Source organism: Atractosteus spatula, chromosome 4 (assembly GCF_055471065.1).
Source record: "Atractosteus spatula isolate fAtrSpa1 chromosome 4, fAtrSpa1.hap1, whole genome shotgun sequence".
Lineage (NCBI taxonomy): Eukaryota > Metazoa > Chordata > Actinopteri > Semionotiformes > Lepisosteidae > Atractosteus > Atractosteus spatula.
The window spans coordinates 35771843-35797134 of NC_142709.1; the positions used below are offsets into that span (position 1 = coordinate 35771843).

A 25292-nucleotide genomic window follows, 5' to 3' on the forward strand; every position below is an offset into this window, starting at 1 on the left:
TGAGACGGGGGTGTGGTGGTGAATAAGAAAACTGATAGGTAAACTGATGGGGTAAGGCTACGCCTTCTTCTGCCTCTTCCGTTGCCGGGAGGCAGGGATCGTAACAGTTTCCTTGAAACAGTCTTCTCTCACGGGTATGAATGGAAGAGTATTTTCTGCATGAGATGTAATAAGATTGTGAGATATACATGACGTTTTCTGGGTTATTTTGAAATGGACAGAGGGGCTATGTGTGTTATACTGCAGGTTATGCACCAGCTTGTTGTGGATGGTGGCTATGAGTGGTTAAGGGATCTGTGGAATTGAAAGTTGCACAAATTAGGTGGTCAGTAGTTTGAATGATAGCAGGGTCTTGAAAAAAATGGTGCCACACTGGAGCTAATTGTCTAGCAACAAATTTGAAAATAAAATGCATTTAATTTATTAGGACCATTATAGTTTCATTATGAAAGTATACAATACTTTTACAATTTTAACTATTCATATCTTCATTTACAATAATTACAACCCCATTTGAACTGTTACGTTAAATTGACTTAAGATATTTAAACATTTGTCAAAAATATTCCATTCACTTGAAAACTCAAGTTTATTATCAGTGACAATTGATTTCCTGAGTGAAGACCTTCCTGTCATTCTCTTCATGATGTTTTCTAGGTTATTAACTTTAAATACTCTACATCCCCCAAATGCTGCTTACTGTATGTGCCTGTTATCCCTCTGAAAATTTCCCTTCTAGTTCTAATTCATTCCTTATTCTTTAAACCAAGCTTCATCAGATTCATGGTGTGTTTAACATCTTTTGTTATGTATGTCTTATTATTAGGATACACCTTACTTCATTTGTGAGTTACAGATATACAGTTTTTTTTACACACTCAACAAAGCAGTCCCAAAACATCACACTTCCACTACCATGCTTTGATGGTTGGGATGTTTTTTGATAGTTACTGTAAGTCTTTAACAGTCATCTCTGGCAAGGCATGAGTGGCCTGCAGTTCTTGGGATTACTCCCAATTCCCTGTATCTTTATTACTCAATGTGTGTTTAGTTCATACAAAATTTGAGAGATTTGGAATTGGTTACTACAAACCCTTTTGGATATTTTCATAAAAAACTAGTTTTAATTCAAGAAGGCTGTCTTGGTAAAAGTATAAAATGTCCTTGTTTATCTACTTAATTTCCATATTTATTTGATAAAGATAAACCTTTTCTTGGCACTGTAGTTTGTGAGTGATAGGTATTTGTCCTACATGCTCAGAAGAGAAGTGTGACAGTCCAGATGTTTGTTTGTGAATGACAAGTGTATTGTGTTTTAGACATGTTCAGCTTGTCTGCATTTGTGTTCCAGGCTGCTCACAGGGAAGAAGATCAGCACAGAAAAGGAAGCAGTGGAGGTGGGTTTATACTCTGTCTCTGATTTTCACATGCAATGAACGATGAATCTTCTCCCACATCCCATGTCTGTTGCAGACCGCAGCAAGTTTTCCTCCAGGATTTCTCTGTACTTTGCTGCATCTATTTTTCCTTCTATCTTCACAAGTCTGCCAGGCTCTGATGCAGCGAAGCTTCCCCATTGATACTGCCACCACCATGCTTCACAGTAGGGATGGTGTTCTTTCTTAAGTTTTTACCAAACATACAGATGCAGCCATTCAAAGTGCGCGTTACAGACACGTACCGCAGGTGGCGTCGCTCAGTGTGACGCAAGATGACGCGTGGCACGGCAGTACGTGATTGGTTGACCAACAGGGGCACTCGTGGTCCGTTGGTCTGTCGTAGAAAGACTTACAGTACAGTAAACGTCTTTGCTGTGCCCGTTGTAGATATTGAATTTTACCACTGAAGGGAAATCTTAGTAGCTGAGCATAAAAAGAATAGGAGCATACTGTAACGCGTGTGAAGGCCATAAACGATATTAATTTTGGAACATAAACATACAGTATATAGCTGGTCTTGGTACTTTAAAGAAAAAAATACACACCAGTATTCCATTTCTCCCTAACAATTTTAAGCATCGAAGTATTTAACTAGCATGTGAAATAGCATGTGAAAAAGTTGTAGTTTTAAGCTTTTCTGCTAATATAATATGGAATCGCGTATCTAAAGAATTTAATAACGGTATTCGTGTGCTGCGACAGGGCTGTGTAGGGCTGTTTCGCCTGCCTGTTCATGCGAGCTGTCTTGTAGCCGACTGGTCTAGGTGCGTGACTACCAGCTGGCAGGTTGTGTGTTCGAATCCAGCTGGTGCTAGACTTTTCTTTTAACAAACATTTCTTCGAAAAAATAGAATAGCGATATTATGGACAATCAATTGACTTTTATATTTCAAAATATCGCAACATGATCGATATTTGCGATATTTTGAACATATCTTCCCTTCTGACAGCGGTTCCTGCTTCTATTGTGTGTGTGTGTGCAACAGAGTAAATTTTTATAGAGAAATGGAGGCTGGACAGTATGCGTTACAATATAAACATTTATATTGATTTAAATCGCAAACGCGTGTTTAATTATATGTGTTTTTTAATCATAATCAGGCTAATGCAACATAAATTGATACAGTATCTTTGTCTTCTAAGTATCTTAATAAACTTTCAGCATAGCTTTCTACCCGTTAAGATTTATATTTCTTGGGATTTTGGGATCAAACGTAGAAGGATTAGATTATAATCGTTTTTATTTGTCAAATACGTGATTGTATTTCTGAATGTTATGTGACACCTACAGTAGTTCACTGCTTTAAATACATCGAATTAAGAAAGTTATGTGTAGCACTTTAGAACTTTTATCTGAACCAGGGAAAATCTGATCATGTTTCTCTATAACAATAATAAAAAACTTTATTTTACATATCGCCTTTAAAAGTGGCATCTCAAAGCAATACAGTAGATCGAAAAACAGTTAAAAGGGACCAAATTAAATACCAGACAATCGCAAACGCGTTTTCAATAAAATTATTTTATTCATTCAGCAGTTTGTGAGAGGGACATCCAGCAGGGAGACACACACACACCGGTTTTCATTGACAAAATTGTTTTTTTTCAATTCCTCTTGTCTAACAGGAATGTTTTGTTTGTGGACAGACTGTTAGACAAGAGGAAAAGACCGCCTCCTCCTACGAAGCATTAATCGCGTATCTAAGGAAAATTGCAGTATACCTTTGTTCATGCACATCATTATACAGTACAGTATCTCAATTTGTATTTCGATTAAAAAAAATCGTTTGCCCAGCCACTACTGTTGCTATTGTTTTTATCCTGTAAAGCGTTTCCTTTTTCTGCGTTTTCCATTTCCTTTTTCTGATCACTCGCTTTCTGGATACACATCTCACCTGTCCTGTTCTTTGTTTTCCTGGTTTGCTGATTATGCCTGCTGCGGTCCACTCCTACCCTCACACCTAAAGAATACTATTTTAAATTTCTTGGCGCAGTTCATTAACCCTTGTATGTGCTGTCCGCGCCGAAAATGCAATTAAAAAAAACGCGCTCAAAATACAATTTATAGCTTAATAAGATACACTCCACAGGCAAAATTAAAGACAAAATTAAAGACGATTAAAATCTGTAATCTTTCCACTTGTACTGTGAGTCATCGGACAGTTTCTGCTTTGTGTAAGGATGGTGAGAAAGCTGTGCTCAATGTATTTAAGGGACTTAAAAGTTAAAGGAGATGCTTCATATTGCTTGACTAATTTTAAAAACCAAGTTATAAATGCAGACGCTCCCTCGGTGCCGCGCCGGGTGTAAATATCAAAGTATACATTCCCAACAAGAATTGTACCCATCTGTCATGCAAATAAAACACCTTGAATTGAATTGAATTGAGGGAGAGAGGGGGGTAGTGGGACAGAGATACTGTAGACAGACTCAAGGCAAATAAAATACTTATGGGTACGCAGGCATTCACGACAGCAACATACGAAACGTTTGCACGTACTGTATAGTTAAGTTATTACTTGGTTTTCAAAATGCAACGAAATACAATATTGTTGTTGCTGCTGTTCTGGTTGTTTTTATCCCGTAAAGCGTTTTGAGAAGCCACCTTTAAAGGCGATATATACTGTAAAACCGCTGATTCTTATGGAATGTGTTCCGCAGGAGATTCAAATTTTTATTTATTTATTTTTTAATCGCGTATCTTAGGAAATCTCAGTATAACTTTGTTCATGAACAGTGGCATGTTACATTATCATTCGTTTTTTAACAAGGCTCGCCAGCTAATGTGAATCGAAACCTGTCTTGCTAGCTTTTAAAGTCGTGCATGTGTAAACTGTACTAGAGGGCATGCAAGTTACTCTGCCCCTTTCAGCTGCAGGGAGTCCCTCTGCTGCAACACACAGCAGACAGAACGGGAGACTATTGCCTTTCATATCTGACTCCAGTGAAGTAAAAGGGGTGTCTAAAGGGGTGATTTCAGACCACATTCTAGTTACTTTATTTTGTTTACTTTTAACATTTTTGTATGATCAACATTTTGATCATTCATCTCTTAATAAACTTTATTTTATATAGTGTTTTAAGCGAATAGGTAATTAGATTGCTCATAAACCTAATCGCTTTTTCTACATAAACACAGCGTGATTGCTCTCTGAAATGTTTGCTATTAATTCATTTAGGGCTAAAATACGTTCATTGTCTTCCAATCGAGTCGAGTTGACATTGGAAGCCTGCCACACCCGGACTGTTAAACCAACGCATTAGCACGTCAAAGCCCGTATTGGTATTGAGCCAGTATTGTCTTTAGTATTCCCCCCCTCTCCCCTCAATTCAATTCAATTCAAGGTGTTTTATTTGCATGACAGATGGGTACAAGCAGTGTTGGGTATGTATATTGTAATGCTTACGGCAGACAGGCACTGTGTAAGAGCCGGCGCACCAGAGCAGCGCACCGAGGGAGCGTCTGCATTTATAACTTAGTTTTTAAAATTAGTCAAGCAATATGAAGCATCTCCTTTTACGTTTAAGTCCCTTAAATACATTGAGCACAGCTTTCTCACCACTTAAGATTGCTTTTGATACCATCCTTACACAAAGCAGAAGGGAAATCTTAGTGCCTGAGCATAAAAAGAATAGGAGCATACTGCAACGCGTGTGAAGTCCATAAACGATATTAATTTTAGAACTTAAACATACAGTATATGGCTGGTCTCGGTACTTTAAAGAAAACATACACACCAGTATTCCATTGCTCCCTAAACATTTTAAGCATCGAAGTCTTTAACTAACGCGATACCGGAGTCAACAAGCATACTTTTAGAATTTGATTAAAAGGGAATATAATATGGAATCGCGTATCTCAAGAAATTAATAACGATATAATTATATTCATGTTGCAAAAGAACTGCAACGGACATAAAAACTCCCTTGCTTTTAACAGAGCGTTCCATAATTTCTAACTACGAAAATGCCAGGTGAAAGGATTTGTAAACATATTTTGTTAAAGCGAGTCAGTTTTTTCCGCAACACATAAAAGACATTTTTCCAAGAAAGTTTAGCCTTTGTCACTAATGAAACCACTAAATAAAGACATAAATATAGAAATCTTAAGATTTGTTTTATTTAATGTTGGTAGCAGGATGAACTGTCAGAGTGTATATTTTGTCGCAGAGTTGCTGCAAGATGTTAACAGTGAAAAAGGTATTTAGAAATGAGTTATTTCAAGATGAAAATTTTCAGAATAATTGCAAATCTAGCAGGATAGAGAAAGCACAGAAAACTGGCAGTTAGATTGATCAGATTAGTATGAAAAGTCATTTAGCAAAGGGAATGAGAAGAGTGACAAACTAGTATACTTTAGATCTTTTTAAATCTGATCATGTTTCCCTATAACAATAATAAAAAACTTTATTTGATATATCACCATTAAAGGTGGCATCTCAAAGCAATACAGTAGATGTAAAAACAGATAAAAGGACCACAGATTACAAAGTAAATGCATATAAGAAAGACAAGCAGTTAGAGGTGCTACCAAAATTAGAAAATGAAGCAGATACAGACACTAAGTCTTCTGAAAAGAAAGGTTCTGAGGTTAGATTTAAACTGGCCCTGGTGTGTGTGTGTTTGTGTCTGTCTGTCCTGTGATGGACTGGCGCTATGTCCAGGGTGTATTCTGCCTTGTGTCCGTCGCTTACTGGGATAGGCTCCAAATCCTCTGTACTGGATAAAGAGATTAGAAATGGAAGTAAAGGCACTGTGTGGATGGAACTATACACAGTGTTAGAAACCCACTATGAAATGGCAGCATCTCACTGAGAATAAAATATTTTATTATTTTATTAAAATATTTTATATCTTAAGGAAACAGCCTTTCCACCTCTCTTGCACATCAGTATCCATACCTAGTTATTTAAACAAATTGCCTCTAATTATAAACATCTTAATATGCTGGCTCTGTGGATCCGCATCAGCTATGTTTGCCCATTCCTTCAATTCATGTGCATCCAACACGCAGTTCAAAGCTAGCAACTACACAAAATCTAAAATATGAGCTCTACTTGCCACTTACAATACCAACAGTACCAGCTAACTTTAGTAGTGACATTTTCATGGATCTTTTTAACAATAAAATTTACAACATCAGACTTCAGACACAATTAAACAGGGCTCAAAAAAGTCTGGTACAAACATTTTCAGCATGGAATAAACCTTTACTTTAATGGTATAAACCTTAAATGGATTCATATTCTCAATAAGATTTGGTGCTCAGTAACATGACTTAGAAAATGACAGAAGACATACGTATCATGCTTATCCTTCTATTTTTCATAATCGTAAACTCCTTAAGGCAGTTACATTTTCTCTGTTCTGACCTGGAGTTACAGAGAAATTTAAATTCTAATAAGAGATTTGTAATGAGGAAAGTCATACCAATCACTCATACCAGGATTTGCAATCACAATACAAATACTTTCTTTCTGTATGTGTTTATTTTGCAGTTTGAGTCTATGGCATTCCTTTGGGGGTCTATACTCCAAGGCATGACTTTTTTATGGGAACATGACATTTTTTTAAAGTCTTTTAATGCAAGCTTCATATAAACCCTTAGCAGTGGTAACTGTCTGGAGCAGGTACTTGAATGGCACAGATTCATTGAAATGATTCAATTTCTTTTGAAAATATTTGGGATAATACATATTCCAGAAATCACAGCCGTTGAATTATCCAGAAATTAATTTCTCTCAGGGTGTATTTAACCCCTCATGGATGGCATTGTATGAAATGAGTTTGAAGTTCCCCATTTGCCTCTATTATGAGATGCTGTGGACACTATTTTATACATTTTAGGAGTGTCCATAGGAAGGTATGTTCTAGAAAGAGTGAACTTCTGTTTTGCCATTATTTTTAATAGGGGCGTTACATGTTTACACTTGGTGCTCCTACTAGAGGAGAGGATATGATTAATCTAGGCTTATCACAGAAACTGAAACACATCTGGTTGGTGAGTCTACTGTGGGTAAAATGTTACTGGTACCGCATGTTGTAAAGCTCGGTATTTTCTCTCTTGGCCTGACTTTTTTTAATGTCTGAGTGTTAGAATCCATGTTGTTGCTGGTAAGGGAATGGTAGGTGCTGTGATTGACACAGTCAAAGCCTTGTACAGAGATACCATTGTAGCTGTTTGACAGTATTTTAGATGCCCTTAGTTAAAAGTATGGGAGGAAGTACTGCCAAGGGAAGGGGGGGGAGCAAGGATTTTTTCTTTGAGTTTGTGAGGTTATTTTTTGTTATATTGTGTTTCAGAAAGCAAGAAAATAAGATTTACTGTATGATAAAAAGAGAAAGAGCTGGAGTAGATCCTCAGATCAGTTTGCTAACAGCAATCAAACAAAAAAATGGAAAGAATTGTCTCCTCCTGATTGGAACCTTTCTTACTGTCTTATTATAATTTATCAGGCTACCTTTTAATTTCCACTGAGAGAAGGAAGTCACTTGTCATGCAGCTTTTTTATTCTTCATTGCACAATATGCTCTAAGTTAGCAAATGAAACATGAAATAAAACAAGAATACGATTAACATGAATGTATAAACATCCAAACTATACTTTATCACATTTAATTATTGGGTTAGCTTTTTATTGAGCCAAAATGTTATAAATGTGTGAACGTCTGTAAAATGGAAATATTTATATTTTTCTCTTTTCTGTTACCTGCCTGACAGCATTTTGTATCCCATTCTGTATATTACTGGAAAATATTAGACCCAACCTAAAGAATTCATGGGGGTAGTGGGACACAGTACTGCAAAGAGTCTCCTAAAGGGACAGAGCTATTAGTACTTATGTGTTTGAGTCTGGAGAATATAGTAAACTCTAAACATTAAGGGAGTGCATGGAATCGGAAAATATAAATTGCATAGTACACAAGACTTAACTGGTTTTATTCTAGGAAAACAGACAAGACTGAGTCATGGGACTCAGAGGATCCAAGGCTAGACTGAGTATAATAGGCTTCGGGCTTCTATTGTGACATCTACTGTAAATTACAAAAATGTTAAAAGTAAACAAAATAAAGTAACTAGAATGTGGTCTGAAATCACCCCTTTAGACACCCCTTTTACTTCACTGGAGTCAGATATGAAAGGCAATAGTCTCCCGTTCTGTCTGCTGTGTGTTGCAGCAGAGGGACTCCCTGCAGCTGAAAGGGGCAGAGTAACTTGCATGCCCTCTAGTACAGTTTACACATGCACGACTTTAAAAGCTAGCAAGACAGGTTTCGATTCACATTAGCTGGCGAGCCTTGTTAAAAAACGAATGATAATGTAACATGCCACTGTTCATGAACAAAGTTATACTGAGATTTCCTAAGATACGCGATTAAAAAATAAATAAATAAAAATTTGAATCTCCTGCGGAACACATTCCATAAGAATCAGCGGTTTTACAGTATATATCGCCTTTAAAGGTGGCTTCTCAAAACGCTTTACGGGATAAAAACAACCAGAACAGCAGCAACAACAATATTGTATTTCGTTGCATTTTGAAAACCAAGTAATAACTTAACTATACAGTACGTGCAAACGTTTCGTATGTTGCTGTCGTGAATGCCTGCGTACCCATAAGTATTTTATTTGCCTTGAGTCTGTCTACAGTATCTCTGTCCCACTACCCCCCTCTCTCCCTCAATTCAATTCAATTCAAGGTGTTTTATTTGCATGACAGATGGGTACAATTCTTGTTGGGAATGTATACTTTGATATTTACACCCGGCGCGGCACCGAGGGAGCGTCTGCATTTATAACTTGGTTTTTAAAATTAGTCAAGCAATATGAAGCATCTCCTTTAACTTTTAAGTCCCTTAAATACATTGAGCACAGCTTTCTCACCATCCTTACACAAAGCAGAAACTGTCCGATGACTCACAGTACAAGTGGAAAGATTACAGATTTTAATCGTCTTTAATTTTGTCTTTAATTTTGCCTGTGGAGTGTATCTTATTAAGCTATAAATTGTATTTTGAGCGCGTTTTTTTTAATTGCATTTTCGGCGCGGACAGCACATACAAGGGTTAATGAACTGCGCCAAGAAATTTAAAATAGTATTCTTTAGGTGTGAGGGTAGGAGTGGACCGCAGCAGGCATAATCAGCAAACCAGGAAAACAAAGAACAGGACAGGTGAGATGTGTATCCAGAAAGCGAGTGATCAGAAAAAGGAAATGGAAAACGCAGAAAAAGGAAACGCTTTACAGGATAAAAACAATAGCAACAGTAGTGGCTGGGCAAACGATTTTTTTTAATCGAAATACAAATTGAGATACTGTACTGTATAATGATGTGCATGAACAAAGGTATACTGCAATTTTCCTTAGATACGCGATTAATGCTTCGTAGGAGGAGGCGGTCTTTTCCTCTTGTCTAACAGTCTGTCCACAAACAAAACATTCCTGTTAGACAAATAAAAACGATTATAATCTAATCCTTCCACATTTGATCCCAAAATCCCAAGAAATATAAATCTTGACGGGTAGAAAGCTATGCTGAAAGTTTATTAAGATACTTAGAAGACAAAGATACTGTATCAATTTATGTTGCATTAGCCTGATTATGATTAAAAAACACATATAATTAAACACGCGTTTGCGATTTAAATCAGAACACGATTTAAATCAATATAAATGTTTATATTGTGACGCATACTGTCCAGCCTCCATTTCTCTATAAAAATTTACTCTGTTGCACACACACACACAATAGAAGCAGGAACCACTGTCAGAAGGGAAGATATGTTCAAAATATCGCAAATATCGATCATGTTGCGATATTTTGAAATATAAAAGTCAATTGATTGTCCATAATATCGCTATTCTATTTTTTCGAAGAAATGTTTGTTAAAAGAAAAGTCTAGCACCAGCTGGATTCAAACACACAACCTGCCAGCTGGTAGTCACGCACCTAGACCAGTCGACTACAAGACAGCTCGCATGAACAGGCAGGCGAAACAGCCCTACACAGCCCTGTCGCAGCACACGAATACCGTTATTAAATTCTTTAGATACGCGATTCCATATTATATTAGCAGAAAAGCTTAAAACTACCACTTTTTCACACGCTATTTCACATGCTAGTTAAATACTTCGATGCTTAAAATCGTTAGGGAGAAATGGAATACTGGTGTGTATTTTTCCTTTAAAGTGCCGATTCCTGGAATCTGACTGGCTGACACCCCTCTGAAGTGGTTCCATAAAATCTGGTATACGGAAAAGAAAGCGTTGATAAATACAAGTGTCTTTTAATACACTCTTTGCTGTGCTCTTGAGGATCCTTGTGATATTTTAAGCTCTAGTTGAATGATAGGTGTCGCATTTTAAATCATTTTCGTAGTTAGAAATTATGAAACGCCCTGTTAAAAGCAAGGAAGTTTTTATGCCCGTTGAAGTAAAACAAAATGCCTGACAAAGTATGGCTTGGACAGATTCCAAGTGCTTGTACAAATGTGCTAAAGAAATTATACTTTAGAAAGTATACAGGTTGTCCAAAGTCATCCATTATTAATACTATTAGTAATATCTTCAGTAAAGGCTTTGATGCATAAATATTTCTGATAAAGGTAGGTTGTGTACTTTTGTCCAACTGAGCAATCTTGCTTTCATAAAATATACCAACATTTTAATGACTGATGATTAACATGCTGTAATACACAGTTCAAATTTAAAGGCTCAAATGCTGTACATGAGAGGTTAAGCTCCCCCTGGCGGTTTTACAAGGCGACGCCGGATAGTTAACCACGTGACACCACGTTAACTGCGTCATACCGCGTGATACTGCGACACGCCCACCGGGGTATGCCGCGTAATACCTCACTCATTTTGAATGGCTGCATCTGTAGCACCTACCATTGAGACCAAAAGGATCAATTCTGGTCTCATCAGTCCATAGAATCTTCTAACCTCTAAAGATGTTTGGTTGCACCAGAGCCTATTTAGGTGTGGCATAGTAAAGGGGGTGAAAAGTTATACAATAACTTATTTTTCTGTTTTATATTTATTATTAATTCAGGAAGATCTGTAGAATTTTGTTTTCACTGCCAATATAGAATGTTTTATGTCGATCAATGGCAAAAAGTCCATATAAATACGCTCACATTTCACAGTAAAATGTGTAAAAGTCCAAGGAGGTGAATACTTTTGATAGTCACTGTATCTTCTAGACCCTGTTGCCTTTTCACAGAAAAAAAAATATAACTGCCACTTTCAAATGTGTAAAAATAATATAAAGTAAATATGATGCAGTTTTGCTGCATGCTATGTCTTGTTTGTATGTGATGCGGCAGAAGTATCTGGAGTGATGAAATCAGCTAAGACTACTGATGGCAGTGGGAAATCACTCCAGAAGCAAAATAAATATCAGAAATGCATTTTACATGTGATCAAGAAATCAGTTGCACTGATTCTCACACCTCATTCTCAGTGTAAAAGGGCACTGAAAGCGACAGATGTCTTATTCAAAGGGAGATAGAATGATAAATGGTAAAGTCTTGGGTGAGACACACTAATTCAGACTACTCTGGGCAGTTTCCTGACACCTCTTTCAATGAGAGAGTGCAACCTGCACTAGCATGGATAGGCAGACTACTGACCTCTCTTATCCCTCTAGGTAATGGACCTGCTTCATGCCATGGGACCGGACACTGTGGTCATCACCAGTTCAGACCTGCCTTCCTCTTTAGGAGTAAACTACCTGATTGCTCTGGGAAGCCAAAAGAAAGGTGAGATCCTTAATCATGCCTAGCAAGATTGTTCCAAGGGTCCCATACTAGCTTTTTATTTTCTTTATTTGGAAAAACAGAGGATTTTATGATGGGAGCAGTCAATTCACTTCAAAATTGGCACTTAGCGATGGGTTTCTGAGTAAACCAGCCTCCAGCACCACATAATTAAATACAAATGTAGTTATTTAACTAACATTACAGTGTTTTCATGTCCACCTGCTGTTTCTTGGTTTTTACCATGCCAATCTGTTGTAACCAACTCATGTCACTCTTTTAGAAAAACAGTTTTATACTCTTATACTATGAAAGCTGAATAAGTACTATTTTTACAGTACTTCTTTGTCATATTGTGGCTTTTATAAGACTAAAACAACAGTTTTAAAAACATATATAAATGGCCTGTCTGACTTCTCTGAGGGGACTGCAGAGTGACTGCAGTGGCTAACTTGGGGAATGCAAGAAATTGAAAATAGCTTTTCTTAAGGTAGCAATGTATTGTTGGAGGAGAGATGTGGGCAACTACAGGATTGTTGTGCTTACACTGATTGGGCATGGATTAGTACAAGTAATACATCTTTAACTCACTGGTATAATATTATTAATAGCTAGCCCTTTTGATGCCATAATATTTTTGTTAAAAGACTACCATAGTGTAAGAGTGTTGTATAAGTGCTAATGACATTGTGCTAGTAACATGCTAACACAGTGACAGGCCTGTGCTTCAGGTGTGTCACAATCCTTTCACTCCACACATACTCTTCTGAAAAAATAAGAAGGAATGCCTCCATGAGCTATAAGATAATGGCACTACGATAATATTTTCTTAGTTAGCTAAATACACAGCCACATAAACAAGCTACTATGTAATTAAATAACATTCTTTTCTGATAGCTATTACATATTGTGAAATGTACAGTACATTTTCACTTTAATGCCTTTATGAAATGCAGCGTGCACACTGTGCTCGACCAACTCTCACAATTTAAAACTTACCTCTTACACATTAATCTCTAGCCAAGATACAGTTACAAATAGTAATTTCTTAATATATAAATTGTAAAATAGTTAACTTAGTTTTGTTTTTAATTTGTTGACTAGCTACAATATTAAAAGTGGACGTCTTTTCGGTAGAAAAATGTTTGGGTACTGCAACTCATGGAACTTGTTGTATTTTTCAACTCATAATGTAGCCATGTTCTTTTTATCTTCTGTGATGTTTTACAATAGCCTTTCCTGGTTTGCTCATCCTATATGAAGTCCAGATCTTTTTCTTCCTGCTCAAAGCATGGAGTGCCACAAGCATTTCTTACGGCTCCACAGCTTTTCTTTTTCTAAGCGAAGTGCTCTACGTTTAATTTAATTAGTACAGCATATACATCTCATTGTTTATCCAATCAATTAACAAATAATATGAATTCATGACATTATGTGTCAAAAAGACTAGCTGGAAATGGAGAACAGTTAGAAAACTAAAGAGAAGAAGAGAGAAAATGGCACACTCCAGTACTTGTGATTCTCACACAGCAGTAGCCCTAAAGACTGCACAGTTCACATACAGCCCTGGGATTACACCCATTACAGCCATTCTGCTGTTTGCCAGACAGAAAGTAAATGTGCAAACAGTGAACCTCATGTGGCGAAATTCATTTCAGTATGAATTTTACTCAAACAGGTCATTTTGTCTTATCTTAATTCACTAAAAAAAAAATGCAAAGCAATTTTGTCTTCATCATCATCATTGTGGATTATTTTCATGAGTGTTTTGATTTTGTTAACAAAAATGAAAAACAAGTCGTTGAGGAACATTTTCATTACAGTTTTTGGCCTATTTCCGTATTTCATGAGAAAAACTTGTCTTGTGGTTTCCTGGTTTAAAATTAATTTTGTAAAGTTAACTAGCCAGCAGCACATGTGCTCTTTGAAGCTTCACATTTGGAGTGTGATCTTGGTCTGAAACTATCCTGTTATAATCTTGTCTCAGTTAAGCCTGATGGTACAAAAGTGACCCAGCGGATCCGTATGGAAATTCCCAAAGTGGATGCAGTGTTCGTTGGCACAGGGGACTTATTTGCTGCTATGCTGCTGGCCTGGACTCACCATCACCCCAGTGATCTGAAGGTAAATAATACATTCTCTCATTTCATCACTTTTTCAGTTCTTTTTTCTTCTTCTTTTCATTTTTGTCTTAAATATTCTATATCCCTGATGAAGTATAAAATGATACATTTGTGGCTTATTGATATCACAGCAGCATTATCACCATTTAGCCTGATCTCTTCAGATGTCGGAAGCACAGCAAGTATGGGCCTGGTCAGTACTGGGATTGGTTTCCAGTGTTGGTGGACCAATAGATAACATTCTTCGCTCTAGACTAGAATTTGCAAACCAGCATCTCAGTAATGACTGGTGACAGTGCTGTGCTGTTTTGGATGAGACATTAAACGGAGGTCCTGACTTTCAGTGTGACCTAATAAACCAATAGCCACTGTGCAATTTTTTCATTAAGTTGAAATTAAAATAGAAGAAACTCTTTGAAATATATTGCAACATTTCAATTCTATATTGACAATAATGTACAATTAGACTTGAATGCTATATTTTGTCAATTTAACAAGAATTGTGTTAGTACAGCAGTTGTACTAGAACTTCAGTTAGGGCTCTTGGCGCTTGGTGCAATTCTGTGTATTCTGTGCATTTGTGTACATATGGGTTCTCTCCAGTTTCTATCTCCCAAACACATGCTGCCTATGTTAATTTATATGTCTGAATTTTTCTATTGTGTATGTGAGCATATGCACACGCTGTGCATCACTGGCTTCCCGCCCAGGGTGCTGTCCTGTGTTATCTTAAGTAATCTGTGAGATACATGTATAATGTTTAATACCATGTATAGTTTGCAAACAGGTTATTGGTATAAGCAGTTTGGAAAGGAATTCATATGAGTGCTAAGAAATTTACAATTAAGTAAAATATATGATTTGGTTTATTAACTTTAACAAATATCTTATGAGATCATGTTTTGTGTATTTCAGTACCTCAAATAATATAGTTTGATTTTATAAAAAAATACTCAGGAGGTGTTGCCAGCTCGTTATTTGTGAGAATGAATGGTGTGGTGTGTTTCTGAGAAAGATTATAACAGGTGGAGAAGACCTGTACTCTTCGACAGAAGGGTAATAACTTTAGGAGCCCAGTTATTATTATGCCAGATCTAGGAGCCCAGAGAAAGTATCTAAAAACCAGAGTGTTTCAACCATATTATGTCTTGTTATGCCCGAGTGTGTGAATTGTGAATGAGAAAATAAATGGTAAGGTGAAAGAGTGCAAAATGCTTGGTCTAAAGTGAAAGTGTTGGTGAATGACTGAATGATGTCGCTGGAAGTACTGCCCACCTGGAGGTTAGTAAACATGAAGCTGTGAGACCGGACAACAATAGGCTCAGCTGGAATCTGTCAGCACTGATGTAGGAAAGGTGAAGTGAGAATTATCTTATCTCTTGGCACTGCTAGTGAAGGAAGTGGAGCCAAAAATACCCTGGCTCTGTGTTGTAAGAGTAGCAGAGATTACTACGAGCAAAATGTTTGCCATTTATGCAGACTGAAGGCTTTTTCAGTACTGTATGGATCATTTTAAATGGAGTTTTGTTGAGTGACATGGTGGCTTGGCAGTTAGTGCTTTTGCTTCATTGTTCAGTTCTGGCTTTGAGCATCTGTCTTGAGTCCACATTTTCTATCTTTGTCTGCATGGGTTATCTCTAGGCACCTTAGGCACTTTGCCTTTAGGAACTATGATAAGGATCCTCACATGTCCTGTGCTTAACCTTTCTCTGTACTTTTAAAATAAAATGCTCTTACCTATTAGTGGCAAACCCATATCTCGTAAGTTTTATGCCAGTGGTGGTTTGTTATTAAAAATGGAAAAAAGATACATTTTTGTATTCATTGTAAATTCATTGTGAAGTTTTTTTAGGCTGCAGTTAAAACTTCATTCACATACACTGAATGTAGCTCATATTCAGCTATCCAGTCATATTCAGCTATTCAGCTTGGAGAAAGCAGGCTTTTTAAAATAATTTACTTGGATAGAAAGGGTGAAACTCCAAAATTGAAAGACAATGTCAAATTGGAGGGTACATACAAGACTATTCAGAAGCCCATCTCACCCCTTTTATTAGGAAATCTGTACATCTGAGGAGGTGTTCTGTTTTGGAAATTGAATCAGAGTACATATCTGAACTGATGCTTAAATTTTAGGTGAGACTGCACTTTAAATGTTTTTATAGTAGTGAAAAGAAAATAACTGTCCTCAGGAAATCATCACTGACACCCTTTCGGGTTGTAATGTTTTCCTGGTAGAAGCAGGTCACAATGGGTTGCAGTCACACAAGATATCTGTCTATTGCATTATCATAGTGGAGAAAGTTATGTATTCATCTTGGGATCACATTGAAGTAGAATTAATTATATTATTCTCACTTCAATCTCCCAGTACATAATGTTTCTAGGCTTCCATTCAAATCAGTTAACTATAGTTCTTCAAATCATTTCATCCAGTAGTTTGCATTCCCTACCTTTGCATTTAGCACAACTTGTCATTTGTGACAATTCTTACCATTCTTACCATTCTAATGGTAATACCATTCTAACATGGTATTTTCTAATGAACTCTTGGCATGTTGTAGGTAGCAAATTAGTCATGGCTATGATGTGCTGCTTTGTTTAGGAAGGTTACTATTTTATATTTTATTGTTTTGATCAATTTTCTTACTTTCCCAGACAGCCTGTGAGAAGACGGTTTCAGTAATGCATCATGTCTTAAAGAGGACCATCTCTTGTGCAAAAGGTAAAATTATCTGAAATAAGTGGAAACACTCAGGGATTTGTATGTTTATGTTTCAAACATTTTGTCATGTCGTATTCTGTTTCCTGTGAAACTTCCAAATGTTCTCCAGGTTCACAGTGGGTTAAAAGATCTACAGTCACATCCGAGAGGCTCAATCCCAAGGAATCTATTCAAAGTTGTTTGCTCTGTGATTTTCAAATGAACTGAATATACTGTAACAAAAAACAGCTTCTCATAGATTTATAATGCCCTATAAGTATTATTATTGGCCTTCAGTATGTAGAATGTTGCCTGTGGTCTTACAAGCATGTCATTCAAATTAAGTGGTTCTTGTTACACAGTTTTCAGGATACTTCTTTGATTAACAAACTGGCATTAAAAGCCTCTCAATTTATACTACAGTATGTACATCACAAATCTGTGTAATCTGTCTGGAAGGCTAACAGAACCAAAACAACAGATTGAAAGTCAATCTAATCAATGTCCTTAGAATAGGCTTTTTAAATTCTTGTACTTTGGGCAATTTTGGGACATGGTACTTATAGGATTGATGCTAATTCATAATCCTACTGCAAGCCTACTGCAAAACCTCTGCTTGGCTCATTCGACTACAGCCCTCTGCTCTTAATGCAAACCTATAGGACAGCACTGAAGAGGGAGAAAGCTCAAGTGCAGCAAGTAAAAGTCTGGGCAGCCAATAGCACATTATGTCTGCAGGGCTGTTTTGATAGTATGGACTGGTCTGTCTTTTTAGAATCCTCTGACAATTTAAACAAATTCACAGACATAGTTTGCAGCTATATATCTTTCTGCAAAGAAACAGTGATTCATGTGAAACCCATTAAAGTTTATTTAAGTAATAAGCTAAGGGTAATTACTGAAGAGCCTACTGTGCCGCAAGTACATTGCTTCACAACAGAAAAATGAGTCGAGGGGAACTTAACTCTAATAACTCTAAGTAAAAGTAATCCTTCAAGAAACACAGTGAATATTGATGGTTTTAACACTAACAAAGAGCTGGCTGATGAACTAAATAATTTGTAATTTTAATTTTGAAAAGCATGCCTTTGACTGCATGCAATAGGACGTGTTTAAAAACACATCAAAGGACATTCACAGTGCAGAGATAGATCAGGAAAGCTAAGGAACAGTATAGGGTAAAAATAGAGAACACCATGACAACAGGTGACACCAGGATGGCATGGCACAGCATTAAAAGCATGGCCAATATCCCTCAGAAGCATAGTGGCAGCACTATACTTCTGTTAAATGGTATGGATGGCCAACAGCTGGCCAAAGATCTGAATGTGTTTTATACCCGCTTTGAGTTAAAATCTACAACCACCTCAGCTCATAGTGATATTCACCGTGTATCTGGAGAGATTTTCTTTAGAATTGGCACAGCAGAGGTACATAGAGTTTTTAGGAAAATCAATATTAGGAAAAGTGCAGGTCCAGATAATGTGTGTGGTAGGGTCCTACAATCTAGTGCAGATCAGCTTTGAAACGTTTTCTCTTCCAGATGTCCTTAAACTTACAAATCATTTCCTCTCTGTGGAAGAAATCCATCATTATTCCTATTTCTACAACTGCCAAGCCTAGTGGCCTTAACAGCTACAGGCCAGTACCCCTCACCTCTCTCCCAATGAAAACTCTTGAGAGAATAGTGAAGCAACACATCATAAAGAGCACACAAGCTCTCATCGACCCCCTGCAGTTTGCATACAGGGAAAGGAGGGGAGTAGATGATGCAATAAACACATTGTTAAATCTGGTTTATCAACATATGGACCTTTGTAAAGATTTTATTTGCTCACTTCTCCTCTGCTTTCAACACAATACAACCACTGTTGCTTGCACAGAAACTCTCATAGTACTTCAATGTGAATGAGAACTTGATAAGGTGGGTGCTAGACTTCCTAACTAACAGGTCTCAACAGGTAAAATTGGGGAAGTGCTTATCTGACATTCGCTACACATCAATTGGATCACCACAGGGCTGTGTCTTGTCACCTCTACTGTACATTTTGTACACTAATAATTGCATAAGCAAACACACGGATAGACATCTCATTAAGTTTGCTGATGACACTGCCCTGGTCAGTTTATTAAAGGACACAGAATACCATCATGGGCCCATTCTAAATTATTTTACTAACTGGTGTAATGAGTTCTCCAAAAACTGTTCCAAAAACAAAGGAACTGTTTATTGATTTTAGGAAACCCCCCTCAACCCACTACAATTGATGGTCAGCCTGTTGAAACTCTCAATGACTATAAGTACTTGGGACTGGTCATTGACAAAAACCTAAAATGGGACAAATGTTGTGACACTATAAAAAAGGCCAACAGAGATTCTTCTTTCTTGGAAAACTCAGTTATTTTAAGGTAGATAAAACTATCCTTACACTTTTCTACAAATCATTCATTGAAAGTGTCTTAAGATACTGCTTCACATGTTGGTTTGGCAACTTAAGTACCAGTAATTGTAATCTTATCTCTAAACATTTTAAGTGGCCTGCTCTTTCTCTTCTGCTTCTCTTCTCACTATATAACACCTCTGGAATAAAAAGAAGAGTTTGGATTAGAATGAAAACAAGAAGAGGACTCTAAGGTCTATAATTGAAAAATGTAGTCTTAGGATAATCTTTAATTTTTATATGTTTTCGATGTATTCTACATGTTGTTTGATTTTTATGTGGACAAATCAGTCCCACTGGGCAAAACAAAGGCAGAGCACCATGGGCAGTTGTGCTGATGTCTTTGGTTTTCTCTGCAGCTATGGCCGGAGATGGGAAGAAGCCTAGTGCCTCCCAGCTGGAGCTCCGGATGGTTCAGAGCAAAATGGATATAGAGAACCCGGAAATCGTGATAGAAGCCACAGTGCTATAAATAACATATCCACCCTGTTAACCGCACAATGTATAGATGTTGTACATTTTACCTGTAATGTGTCATTGCCTTAGATCTACTACAGAGCACAACATTTCCATAAGTCAGAAACTAGCAGGGTATTAGTGGTGGGATATTCAAGAGAAAGAAGTGGAGTGGCCTGGATATAGTGTGTCCCCTTTCCCTTTTTCTCTAGAGCTGCATTAACCTTATTTTTAATTTACCCTAGTGGTCTGGAGGTCCACTCATGGCTGAAAATATTGAAATCTGAATTTTTTTCCTGTAACCATTAAAGTATTGTTTATTCAGGCTTCATTGGCTTAATTGTAAAGAGCCTTTATAGTCAACTTGCATTTTTTCACTAAATAACAGCTTGTTATTTTATTATTGTCCAGTGCAGATCAATTTAGGCATAATCACTATTTTTAAATAAAAAATTATTTAACCATGCAGTTGCTTTTGTGTAAACACAGAAGTTATGACTGATTGGGTCTTCACAACAAAACCTTGGATTAAAAGGACGATTGCTCATTACAAGTTTATTTGAATGATGTTCTGGTTAGACATAGCATTGTTCAACAAAGTTTTGCCATTAGTTTAGCGGCAAAGAGTCCTTATGGCATATTAAACAGTTTGGTGCAAACACACACACAGCTGTGAGATTTGCAGACAAACTAAAATAGATTAATTTTCTAGGCTCAATTCAATTAGATTGAAAAAAATCACTTATCCTTTTGCATTATGATTGATGTATTCCATAATTTATTCCTCAGCATTCAATGTTAGGTATTCAATGCTTTAGTTTTTGGTGTATCTGGAAAATTCTACTGTGACTTTTAAACAGTTTTATCTGCATTCTATTGTTATTTGTATAGTTTTAAATGCAGTATTAAATGCACCATTGTGGTAATCTGGATAAGCTTCTCTCTCATTTACTGCTCGAATTCCTAGACAGAAATCTTCCTATGTCATGATGTTCATTGAAGTTCTCTGTCTTAGAAATAAAGGAAAATAAAGTTCAAACTTTAGACTAGTTGCTTATCAGTGAAGGCCTGTCTTTTGCAGCATTTAGCAGGTTGAGAGTATTAACATCACTTTATTAGCCCTATACAATTTCTTGCATTAGGAATTCATCTTTTTGCATACCCCAGCTTGCTCTCCACAGACACAGACACACAGACAGGGAGAGAAGCTTGGTGTCAGAGCGCAGGGTCAGCCATTGTACAGTGCCCCTGGAGCATTGACTCGCCCATTGGCTGGAATTGTGATCCATTGCAGTGTTACCACCCGCCGTCCTGGTACCCATTTGTATAACAGGGTGGACTATAACACCTGGAGTACAGTGATTTGCTCAAGGGTACAGTGCTCACAGTGGAGACTTGAACCTACACTGCTCACTGCACAACTTAAATATTCTGAGCTCTAACCTGAATAAATTGTGTCTCTTAAATGGTTGAAGTTTTCCATTGAACCTGCAACTATAGTTGAGAAATAACTGTTTTGACATATCAAATGATATCTAATATATCTCTTTCAGGCAAATGTAATGTTGTCTGTGTAGATTTAAAATTGCAAATGACAATTGTTCTTCCTAAATATTAATACAAAGTGTAGACAAATTTTCATTTTTATGTTTTTTTAGATTCCATGCAAAAGAGAAACTCTTATGGTGAACAAATCTTTCACAGCCTATTAACTCAAGACTGTTTGCTCCTTGGACAGTCACAAGCTACACCTTCATCCATCCATTCATTTATTAACCGCTTCCTCCAATTCATGCTCACAGGGGAGCTGGAGTTTCTCCCGGCAAGCAGTGGGCACAAGGCTGGGTACACCCTGAACAGGATGCCAATCCTCCCAATTGTAGGACACACACAGTCCCACACACAGTCACACACACTCACACCAGGGCCAATTTTCCCAGTAGCTAGTAAAGCTACTAATATGTCTTTGGACTGTGGTCTTCTAACAGTAGGAAGAATCCAGAGCACTTGTAGGATACCCATGAAAACACAACGAGAGCATATCCACACAGATAGCTTCCAAGATCAGGAATTGAACCCAGGGCCACAGCGTTGCAAGACAGCAAAAGTAACCACTGCACCAGAATGTCACACCAAGCCACACCTGTATATGTAAAATGATTATTTCTTATAAATCAACACTTCAAATCCAGTACAAAAATAACATTAAATGAAAAGAAATAAAAATAAAATTAATTATAAATCTTATTTCCACATTTTATATTCACATTTTCCAAGTATTATACTGAGTGCTTCTAGAATAAAGTTTTAGTCTACAAATTTGATTGTAGAAGCAAATGTATACTATATTGTATTTTATCCTAGCTGACTTAGGAATGTATAAGTACTGTATTTTCCTCTGTAAAATTCATATTAAATATAAAAAATTTCAATAAATTATTCTTATTAATGTAAATATTTACCTTGAAATTTTATCCAAAGTAACTTACATTTGTACCCAATTTAAATCACCAGTTCAGAGCCCTAACCTCTGCTCTTAAAAGAAATGTTACTTTAACAACAGTGTCTTAAATGTACTAAGCCATTATTTCATTAGTGTTTTTGTTGTACTGTTGTTACTATAACACAGGGCAACAAGTCCCCATTGTGCCCTTGTGAATAAAGCTTTCAAGCTTTGCTATCAATTTCACTACACTATACTTGACTGTCCAATGGTGTGAAAGGGAACAGTTTTTTTTGTAATAAGTGGACCACATTATTCTTTTGAATCCCAGGAATCCTTTTAGGTTGATGCAGCTCTGAAATGTATTCCTCTTCCACTTTCCACTTTGACCCTCTGAACTGTTTTTCTCTATTGTAGCTGTGCATGTTTTCTCTTTATACGGGTTGGGGTGTGAGTCATGTGGGGATAGAAGAAAAGGCCTTACTGTAACCAGTGCTGATGAAAAGAGGCCACTGTTTCTTGTTGACTTGCTTGGCAAGTCGACACATACTACAGCCAAGTCTCATACAAATTTATTTTTTGCACAGAAAACCAGAAAATAAATATCAGAGTCCAGGTGAATCTTTAAGGAGGCAGTTATTTTCTTTTCTTTTTTGGTTCAACTTAATTATAAAGGAAGAAATGTCCAAAGCAGAACTGTCATTTATTTGCATATACTGTATTACATAATACTATAACTTGTACTGTGCATGAAGTAAGATATAGTCTGAAGAATTATGGTCCCTTTAATGCAGTGGTTTAAATATGTGCTGGAAATATGTGTTGACCTATTTGAAAAAAATATATTATATCTTTAGAATAATATTGTATCCAAACCTCCTAAAATGTTTTTAAGAGAGTTAAACATGGTTCTCATGCTTAACAGAATGGCAGAGTTCTAACTAAATTGGACATTTAGTCAAATCCCTGACTTTCATGATACACAATGTAAGAAGGGAGGCTGGTATATATCACAGATGTAAAGATACATCTACTGTATATGTAAATTAGAAATTAGTTAAGTATGAGGACAACTTTACAACTGAAGCAAACAAAGCTATCAATATAACACAATCAAATAAGAAAACGCAAAAAAAACTCTGTTGTAAATATAAGGAGGGTTGTTATAAAAATATGTAGTATAAATAAGGATAAAGGAGCATGATTTCATTACATTACAAAAGTTCTAACAGACATAAACAAAACAGGATGCAGTAATGCAGAAAACTGAATTGCTGTATGTACTGTATCTTCTCTGCTCCTGGGATTTATGACTTAATTTTTCAACATTTTTGCTAGCTCTGATATTTTAACTGATTTAAAACATGATTTTCAAATTATTGTCCTGTAATGGAAAGAAATTCAATTTGCACCAATGTTTTTCTGCATTAAAACTTTCTGAACTGGATTAACAGCTACTTACCAATGTAGGAATCAGCTGGAACACATTCACACAGAGAGGTGACTCAAAGCAGGGACTTCTCTGTGGTGTTTGCATTACTGATGTCATATATAGTTGGGCACCCCCTTCCTCTTTCTCTGTGACCATGTCTGTCCCTACCAGTTGAACAGTGACAGTCTTTGCTTTCTGTTATTTTTTCTTAATGAAAGTATTTGATTGTTTAGTAAGGTTTTAAGTGATTTGTTTTTTGAGTCTGAATATTTTATAACATGTTACAATGAAGATTGTAGTGTACAAATTCACATTTATATAATATGGTATAATGCAATAAACAAAAAAAATTATATTACCTATGCGTGTCTTTGTTTTTTTTGCATTTGTGAGCAAAACCATCTTCTATATCCTATGCAGGTCAAGTATCAAATCATGTGCTGAGCAGAAAGTGACATACAATGAGTACTATTTAAGATTGTTTACTCATCAGTGCTCAGCCATGAGCAGTGGTTTGGTCAATGCTTTTATGATACCAGTGTGATATACTGTTATCCTATTTTATTTGATTAGATGTAGATTCTGATATAGATAGCTGACTAAATTTGCATTAGTTACAAAAATAAAGAGATCAGAAAACATAGCAAATTATATTTAACAGTGACAAGTACCAAGTTACAACATTAAGCAGGAACATATTGCAAAGGTGATCCCAGACTGTAAAAGTGATCTAGGGATCTATGTACTCTAGATTCTTTTACATCCTTATCAAAAACACTATAGGGAAGAAATAAAAAAGCATATAGAATGTTTGGATATACTGTAGATACAGTGGATATAAAAAGTCTACACACCCTTATTGAAATTGCAGGTTTTTGTGATGTAAAGCCAGAAATCAAGATAAATCATGTCAGACATTTTTCCATCTTTAATGTGACCTTGCAACCAACCAAATTCAAGGGAAAAATAAATAGATAATTATAATGAAAGATTATGGAAATTAACCTACAACATATAAAACCTACAACACCCTCATTGCATAAGTGTGCACCCCCCCCATACTAATACTTTGTGGAAGCACCTTTTGCATTTATTACAGCATTAAGTCTTTGTAAATAAGTGTCTATCAACTTTGCACACCTGGACTTTGAAATTTTATCCCACTCTTCCTTGCAAAAAAGTTCAAGCTCCTTCATTTTGCCAAGGGATCTCCTATGCACAGCCCTTTTTAGGTCATTTCACAGGTTTTCTATGGGATTGAGGTCTGGGCTCTGACTGGGCCATTCCAAGACTTTGATCTTCCTTTTCTGAAGCCATTCCTTGGTTGACTTGGATGTGTGCTTTGGGTCATTATCATGTCGGAAGATGAAATTCCTCTTCATCTTCAGCTCTCTGACAGAGGCCAGCAGGTTTTGTGCCAAAATATCTTGATATTTGGAGCTTGTCATTATCCCATCTATCTTGACTAGAGCCCCTGTCCCAGCTGAAGAGAA

At 36.6% G+C, this 25292-nt stretch overlaps 1 protein-coding gene across 2 annotated transcripts in view; it reads left to right on the forward strand.

The window, feature by feature from the left end:
• Positions 1-24157, forward strand: part of pdxka (pyridoxal (pyridoxine, vitamin B6) kinase a) — a 153954-nt gene extending 129797 nt beyond the window's left edge. For both annotated transcript variants that reach the window (XM_088912850.1, XM_088912848.1), the window contains 5 exons: positions 1352-1397; positions 12092-12203; positions 14188-14324; positions 16982-17048; positions 19828-24157. In XM_088912850.1, coding sequence (XP_088768976.1) covers positions 1352-1397; positions 12092-12203; positions 14188-14324; positions 16982-17048; positions 19828-19940 — 475 coding nt within the window. In that variant the 3' untranslated portion in view covers positions 19941-24157. The remainder of the gene's footprint in view (positions 1-1351; positions 1398-12091; positions 12204-14187; positions 14325-16981; positions 17049-19827) is intronic.
• The last annotated feature ends 1135 nt before the right edge of the window (positions 24158-25292 follow it).